Source organism: Cryptomeria japonica, chromosome 11 (genome assembly GCF_030272615.1).
Source record: "Cryptomeria japonica chromosome 11, Sugi_1.0, whole genome shotgun sequence".
Classification (NCBI taxonomy): Eukaryota; Viridiplantae; Streptophyta; class Pinopsida; order Cupressales; family Cupressaceae; genus Cryptomeria; species Cryptomeria japonica.
Genome location: NC_081415.1, coordinates 300,298,003 through 300,307,177, shown reverse-complemented (window position 1 = coordinate 300,307,177; position 9,175 = coordinate 300,298,003). Strand labels below are relative to the sequence as shown.

The window sequence follows — 9,175 nt, the reverse complement described above, 5'->3', positions numbered from 1 at the left end:
CATGTCCTTAAACTCTACCAGGAGATTAATGAACCTCTCCTTTTCTGCCGGTGTGCAACACTTTCCCAAATTGATACATTTAGGTTCATTCTCAGTACCAATGTTGACCTTCTCATAGCCTCCACTATCTTGAGCCTCTCGAGACTTGTCCCCCTTATTATTTGTGTAGGCATCATTATGGTCAAATAAATGTTCCAAAGAAACTAGTCCTCTAGGAATCTTATTTCCTTTCAATTTCATGATCCCATCGAGTAATTCCTTGGCTCATTCAGGTGAAAATTCTTTGCATTCTACATCAGAGCCTTCAAAATACATGGCATAAAACATATCCAAACTTTGCATTAAATTATTTATCTGTTTATGATTCTCAAATACCTTCCATGAGTCAGAATTATCTGAAACACTGGGCCGATATATCAACTCTATTCTGTAAGTTTCTTCAACAAATTCAGGATGTGGGACAAGCAATGAAATTGAGACTGCCAATGAATCTACTTTTGAGTTCAATTCCCTAGGTATTGCCTCAATGGAAAATGCATCGAAACCTTCGATTTCATCCCAAACTCTATTTTGATAGTGCTTCAACCTTTCATTCTTGACCCTAAACAATCCCCTAGCCTGCTTAACAATTAGTTCAACATCTCCTTTAACCCACAGGATCTTAACCCCCAACCTATTAACTACAACTAAGCCTAACAATAAGGCCTCATACTCCACTGTATTGTTGGTGTTTTTGAACTCTAGTTTAAAAGAAAAAGGAATAGGATTGCCAGAAGGTGGTATCAACACAACTCCTGTGCCAGATCTAGATGTTACACAACTGCCATCAAACTCCATTAGCCATAGGCCTTCTTTTTCTTCATTTTGGGATGAATACCCATCCACTTCACTGTCAGATAGAATCATGTAGTTCCCAAATTGATAATAATGGTACAAAATCTGGGCCTTAGGGTCACCAAATGGGAAAACAGTGAATTTGGACTTTGGTTCAGGTTGCAAGATGACTCGCTGCTTTCCAACAGGAATTGTGGCTTGGGACCAATCCATTTTGATTTCTCCACCTAAGTCTCTATAGAAAGTATGACTTAAAATCATGTTGTATCTGGTTGGGATATCAGCTATTAGAATTGTCAACTTCATCCTTTTATCCAGGTGAGAAGAAAGAACTACTTGAGCATCTTTAATTTGGTCTAGTAGATGAATTTGTTTTGAGTCCATGGAATAGCATCTACCAAAGCTTTTGGTCAAGGATAACCCCAATGCTTTGGTTATAGCAGAAAGCATTATGTTATCAGATGCACCTAAGTCAATTATACAATTACTCAACCTATGACCATTAATGAATAATGATATATAAAAGGGCTCTTGTTTCGCCTCAAGAAGGGGAACATGATCATCTATTCAAAGAGCACTAATTTCAGGCATTTTTTCACAAACTGGGGAATGAAATGACTCATTGCTATGTGAGGGCAAAAAGGCATTTATTGACTATTGCATATCATTAATCTGTTGTGTATTATTTCCTTTCACGAATTGTACCAATCTATCTAATTCTTTAGGATTTAATTTTAGATACTCAGCAGGTGTGATTTGAATTTGTGAGGACTTGCAAAATTCTACTATAGCAAAGGAACTTTCTTCTTTAACAGTATCTAAAAATAAAGGTTCTTACAATTCTTGATCATTTTGATGCAACTTTGAATCCATTCTTTTACCTTTGAAGGCCATCGCAGATAAAGAAGAAGACATCTGGGGTTTCACATTTTGTTGATTTCTTGTGAGCACCACACATGAAGGATCCTCCAAAGTAACCAAAATATCACCACCTCTTTCTGAATAAAACTTATACTCAAGAAAATGGATTTCAAAGTCTCCAGGTTTCTTTGGAGATCCCTCTTCACCCCATTCATTCGAAGTATCTTTAAAATTCATCAATTGTGCATACCATACCATCTCAGGGCAAGAACTACCATGTTCATTAGTTAGGTGAAATACACACATATTTCCTTTAGTAGGAGGTGCTTCAATTGCTAGTCTTTGCTGAGCGGGAGGTAACTGCATTGTCTTATTCCCATAGCCTGGAAACTAGTTCGCATTCATTCTAGGTATATCATGGTAAGGAGATGAGTATGAGGTACTAGCTTTGGGCATTTATCTTTCAAGGGTGATCACTTCATTAATTAACCTCTGGATAACAGGATCAGAAGAGGAAGAAGAAGAAGTCAAAGGTTGAGTATTGGGTGTCTGTACTTCCCTTTTCCATTTACCTGTTGTGATTAGATCATCTTCCAACTCAACTGCAAGGGTTTTGGCAGCATTTAGATCTACATCTCTTTGCCTACAGATCAAGAAACCTATTTCACAAGGCATAGAATTAATAAAAAAACACTTGAGATTATCATCTGAGGGTTTTTGGTTAACTGGAATCTTGTGCAAGATCTTGTCAACCTTTACAATGAAATCCCTCATTGATTCATGAATTTCCTTCTTTAGCTGGGCTAATTGGGCTAAGAGGGAAAGTTCATCCTCTGCTACCTTAAACCTTGCTTCAAATCACATTTTTAGATCCTGCCAAGTCATTATCACACTATTTGGTAAGTGATAAAACTAGTCTGCTGCAGCCCTAGTTAGCGTCTGAATGAACAATCTTACTGCAACATCCTCATGTTGAACTGCTATTACTCCACATGCTACATTAAAGGCATTCAGGTGTTCATCAATAGTAATCTTTCCATCACCACTAAATATTGGCAAATTATCCCTAGCTCACTTTGGTAAGGGGTTAAGACTCTGACCCAGGTTCAATGGGCCTAGAGCCACCCCCCAAGGATTATTCGCTGCCATTGGAAATATGATATTGACGGGAGTAGGGTTTATTATATTAGGTAGAATTACACCATGCAAGGTGAGAGCTTGACAAACTGAGGACACAAGTGGTGATGATGATGAGGAAGGAGGCCTACTTCTTTCCCTTCTCTGAGGTGAAAAGGTAGGTTGAGAATCTAGGTTTTGTAACTCCTGAAAGACAGAATCAAAAACCGCTTCCCTTCTCTAGGACCTAGTATATCTCCTTGACTCCAGACTTGCAACTAGGTAACCAATTTGATAATTCGATCTCCCCAGCAGAGTCAACAAAAATCTGTTGGTAAATAGATTTGTCTCTTTCTTAAAATGCTTACAATTATCTTCTTTAAACAAAATATGACTCTTTTTTACCCGTTAGAAAGAAACAAATATACCAACAATTGGAAGAATTAATGAAAATTAAACCTCTCCATTAGAGGGTAGCTCCTCATATGATTTATAGTGAATTTATTTTATAATTGATAGGCTAACACTTTTAACCAAAAAGCATTGAAAGGCTTCGGCATTTATCCATCAACACAAATAAATGCCTTCAAAAAAAATTGGAAAACATAGGAAATGTCTGAAAAGAATATTCAAAGGAGAGTTCACAGACTCTGATTCATAACATTCTTGCTATATAAATTCAAAGTAAAATAAGGACTTAGCAAAGACTAATGGCTCAATTGATACTCTCTCGTGCCTCACAGGGCAAGGGGAATCAAGCTGACTAACATCGTGTGAGTCATCCAATATTCTATAATAAATATGAACCAAAAGGAAATGCAGAGATAACTGATTATCTGGTTAAATTATGCCCACATAACAACCTAAGAAGAATTATCAATCTCAAAATGCATAGATTCAAAGACGTATCAACATTCCATTAATAATCAGTCATTACTTCATTTCACACAATATGTATCAAAAACTCTTCTATTTGTTTCCAAAAATCACTGTTTTTAGAACCCTTCCAAAAGTAAGCTTTTCAGCTTAAATGACCACTAGGCCATAGTTTTACATAATTAACAAATAACATTTACTTACACTTCAGTGAAAGAAACTGTTTCGATAATGCAAAAGAAAGATAAACTAATAGCCACCAAAAGGCCGACATTTCATTGCTACATAACTAAGTATCCACCGCAACTAAGGAAGTTATGGGTTTGCCCTGTTTTGTCGGAGATCCTCGCCATTCTAGGTGTGTGGTCGAAAAATTTAAGATAACTTGGAAATAGGGCAGGCCAATGTGTATGATCCTCTGCTTCCACACTTCCTTATCCATATTCACCTATGTGAACTTCACCTTATGAACCTCCAAGTGATTTGAACAGACAATGAGCATTCATTTAATCCTTGCTACCTTCAAAAAGTCATCGGTAGTCAAAGATTTTGTGGTCTAAATGGAATGAACTCTATCTTGAAAGACTTTAATCATGGCTGCAACTTCCTCAATCACCTTAGCTCTCTCCTTCATGAGTTGGATGTCAATACATTTAAGATCCTTCTATATAGTGTCAATCAAATTGGTTAGTCCCTTAATTAGCTTAGAGGATTCTTCATGGCCTTGCCCAATGATTGAGTTGCGCCATTCCATGTTTCTATTTGACACATATAGCACATTATCATCTAGGTTCTCTACTAGTTTCTCAGCTAAGAACTTCATCAATCCATACTTCTGAACATCATTCATTTGTGCGAGACCCGCTACCCACTTAACCCTTTCCTTTTCCTAGGTGACTATTTCCAACTCAAGCTCTTTACTCACAATTTCTGCATCGTTGTAAACCTTGACCAGATTAGTAATATATTCCGATCCTTGTTGAATTATTAGATCCAGCCATTTGTTGAACATCTCCATCACTACCCTGTTCCTTTGAACTTGATCAAGCATCTTCTGGTTTGCTGGAGACTTAGGATCAAATGACACTGGTATATGTGACAATGGTTGAGGATTTGGATTATGAATAGCATTAATGTACTCTGCCATATGTGCGACCATTTTTTTCATCTCTCTCTTATCTTGGCCACTTCTATTGTCTAGTGTCCTGTTGTGTCATCCACATCAAGCATTGCTTGTGTTTTGATATTTTTTGGCTTTGATGCTTTTCCTAGGCATTTACTAACCATGTCCTCTAATGGAATGGTGACCGGCACCACACTCCTTTTCTTGCCAATGGTGGCTTCCAGCCATCTTGGAGCATTGGTAGATCCTTTAGGTGGCGGAGTGACCTGTGTATCTAGAGAGGTAACGATTACCAGAGCATGCATGGGATCCTGTTGAGTTCCTACCCCTTCATTTGTATCCTCTTCTTGTATCTCAGGTTCACTTTGGTCCTATGGGTCCATTATTTGTTCAAGCTCTTCACTGGGGTCTAAATCCACCATGACCTGTTGCAGAACGGGCTTGCTACTCTTCTTCTTGCTTCTTGACTAGGTTACTCAGGTGGCTGTAGGACTGGATGATGACCTTCCTGACCTTCTTGGCAGTATTTTCTCTATGATGGGCTTTCAGACACCTGCAATATCAGTAATTTTATTAGTGGCAAAAACAGGAGATTGAACCAAGATGTGTGAATCACTTCTTGATTCGTGTGGGGACATGAACGCACACTCCTTGAATTTTAGTTTCCTCAACCATCTCTTTTTTCTCCTGACAACATTGAAGGTCCTTGTTTGAATGCTATCATCTCCTTTCATGTTCTAGTCAATTTTTGGAATTGGTTTCCCTTCAATCTCAATACTGAACTTAGGGTCCAGGACATCTTCCTCAGTATCTTGCAATACACCTGATGTATTAATTGGGAGCCTCAATACAGATGTCTATCGCAAAGTGAGTCTTGACCACAACCTCTTTCTCACTTCATGCTCATCCTTGCAATTTTCCCAATAATCCTCCATCTGGGGTTCATGGCCAAAATGATTGTCTATGTTAAGGTTCTCCCTTGCATAACCTTTGCTATCAAATCTTTGCCTAGCTACATATGGCTGCAGATTCATTCTTTTTAACTCTAGTTCCAAATTCAGAGCATCTGACACTGATTTACAGCTGTAATACCCAAGCTCAATAGGAAAAACCACCCCGGATTTTCCCTTTGCCCCTAGTATTTTATCTAAATGGGCTAGCTTCCTGCTCACCTTTGTAAGTACAAAGCTATCAAAGGCGTATATGGGCAATTTTAATGGTTGGCCTTGAAAACCACCTTATTGTATGTAAGTAAACCATGGAAATTGGATAAAGAAGCTTCCATAAATACTCACTAACTCCATAGCCTCTGCAGACATCCTTTTTTTGGCATCCCCTGGAGTTCAAAGGCCAGTATTCCCGCAAAGACTCCATTCCATTTGTCAATTTGTTCAACATATCTGTGTTGTTGCAACAAAGGGTAAAAATCATAAACCCTCATTCCATCAAGCCAAGGTTCATTGGGTAATCCAAGCCAATCCCTTATGCAGGCTAAAATATAAAATAGGTAAGAAGACATGTAAAACCCAGTCATACCCACAAAGTTGCTTAGTCCTTCGTGAAGCCTCTCCGTAATTACCTGAGACCAATCTAGAAATCTGTCACCAGATAGAACTACTTGGACGAAAAAGTACATCCACTCTTCCCAATAGAAGGAATGTGAATTCCCTTTTACTCTGTTTAAAAGCACAACAATGTCCCGCACCTTAGTGATGAGGTGTTCTCTGGTTAAGGGTTTGGGTAGTCGTGATCCTCCTTTCTGAGCCCTCAAGAGCCAATTTCTGGCAATCACACTTATGTACTTGCTCTTCTTCTCCAAGAAATAGGCATATGAATTTCCAGTGGTTCAATCCTCATACTCCTCCTTATGTGGAATTCACATTGTTTCCATCATCGTTTCCCTATTAATATGGACTAACACTCCACCATCACTAGTTTTGATACATCTATTCTCAAAATCATATCTGTTCATACAAGCCAACTTTAAATCTGGACATGGTGTGGCTAATGGAAATGTAGCAGCTTCCACAAGATCACTCTTAACTATCTTCTCCATTAGCGACCCAGCCTAAGTATCCCTTTCAAGGAAATTCCTCAAATTCGTATGAACTAAGGAGGTGTCTTCCATTTCCAGCAGGATACTCACTAAACATGAGGTTCGGTCAAGCTTTGGCAGCACAGGCCTAATTTTTAACTATTTATTCCCTTAACCAAAAAATCCTAACAACAGTACAATATGCTACCCCAACAATTTCAGATCTTCCCCTTTCCTATACTGGTAAAACTTTAGTGCACAAAAAAACACAATCATAGGAGAAGACAACTGAACTTACCTGATAATACCATGAAAACTGGGAATTTTTCTAGAGAATAGAACTAGATTTACCTTCGGCGCCTCCAATTAATTGAAGTTAGGCAGCTATGATCTTACTAAATATGGAAATAAACTCATACATCTTTCTTTAACCAGACAGGCAAATATCAATAGGGTTGCACATGCTTCATCATGATTTACTCAAACATGCGAAGCAACGGTGAAATGACAAACCTGACACCTTCTTAATTATCCATCACTTCCGCGTAGGAAATTTGACATTTTCATGATTACTTTCCACATTTAGAATTTCAAAAAGCCGAATAAGGGAATATTCCTTCTTGTTGTGCCACTTTTATTTCCACCACAAAGCTTTTCCGGATTAGTTTTAAAAGAACTTATGAACCTTGAACCACTTGAACATGAGGTTCAATGGTTCAAGTTCATTTAGGTAATAAAACAATAATGATCGGCACATAAACAACATCAGGAATGAGCAACAAAGAAAAAGGAATAATTAAAAACAAATGAACCTTGAACCTTTTGAACTGCTTGAAATTTTGGTTCAAGGTTCAAGACTGCATACCAACTTAACATAAAAGAAAGACTCACGCTTGTCATAAAACAATACATTGCCGTGACCCACTAAAAAAAACATTTTTGAACTTTGAACCCTTGAACCACTTGAACATGAGGTTCAATGGGTTCAAACCTTCAATGACCGAAGACCAAGTGAACGTGTTTGAAAATTGGAGACCGGAACGACTAATTTCCTTTTTTTTTTCTCTCCTTTAGAATGTACTTTGAATCTTGAACCTTTGAAACCTTTTTTTAAGGTTCAAGTACAAAGAGAATAAATGACCTGATGGAAACAAAAGACACAAAAAGATAATCCACAAATTGGAATATTTTATAAAAGAAAAACGTATGGATGGACTAACATCGGCTCTGACTGGGGACTAGAACTGTGAAGGAACTAGAAATAAACTTCAGAATCTCTGGTTTCGCACGCTAAACTTTATTCAAAGATACAAACTAACTAAACCTAAAGAAACACACAAACACAAAAATAACCAGACTCTATGTACAAAAACTACGAGGGACTCTCACTTATAGTTGATACAATATCAAATCTTGACCATTATAGGTCAAAGGAAGAACAGTACCATCCAAATATGCAAGTTTAAAAGAATTCGGTCCTTTTACCTCATGAATCAAGAATGGTCCCTTCCAAAGCGACTCGAAATTAGCATGTGCTCCCTTAGGTTCTCTTCTTCTATCCCAAAGCAGTACCTGATCACCTTGCATGAACTTTCGAGGCCTTGCTCGCTTATCAAATTTTTTTTTTACTCTCATTTGATGTTCTTTTATCCAGTCCACTAGTCTATCCCTCTCTTCATCAATCTTTGTCAGGTGCATGATTCGCTTTTCCAAAGAGCTCTGGAAGTAAGTGTCTTCAATCACTGTCTATAGCTTGGTGGCTGCCAGCTCTAGAGGAAGTGCCCAGGAAACCCCGAAGGGGTAAAGCTAAAACACGCTCAAGGAGTGCAATATTTTTTTATTTTTTTTTAATAATAATACATAACATTAAGATACATTGGAGTTATCTAAAGCTCAAATAACACAGCGAAAGACTAACCAAATCTAAAGGGTTTCCCAACGTGATTACGTAACTTAACACCTAACTCAATTCATGACATTAGATCCAATTAAGCAGGTTATCTTAATTACATATTATTACTTAAAAACATGGATATAATTTATTGAGTAAATTAACATTATAGATAGTAGGACGCGCTCATCCATTATGGTTGAAGATGAGTCTAACATTAGGATATTTACCCATAGAAGTTAAAACATATATAACATATGAATTCATCCCTTAAGGTTAAAATATAGTTAACTTGATGAGTCCATCCATTTTAGATACCAAAATAGCTAATATGATGAAGTTTGTTTATTAAGGTTAAAATGTAAATAACCCATTGAGTTTATCCATTATAGTTAAAATGTAGCTAATAAGATGAAATTCATTTATTAAGGTTAAAATG

At 37.4% G+C, this 9,175-nt stretch overlaps 1 protein-coding gene across 1 annotated transcript; it reads right to left on the bottom strand.

The window, feature by feature from the left end:
* Positions 1 to 264: 264 nt before the first annotated feature.
* Positions 265 to 1,047, bottom strand: LOC131860188 (uncharacterized). The gene has a single exon (XM_059214566.1). It carries the CDS (start codon positions 1,045 to 1,047, stop codon positions 265 to 267), a length of 783 nt encoding a protein of 260 aa, XP_059070549.1.
* Positions 1,048 to 9,175: the final 8,128 nt, after the last annotated feature.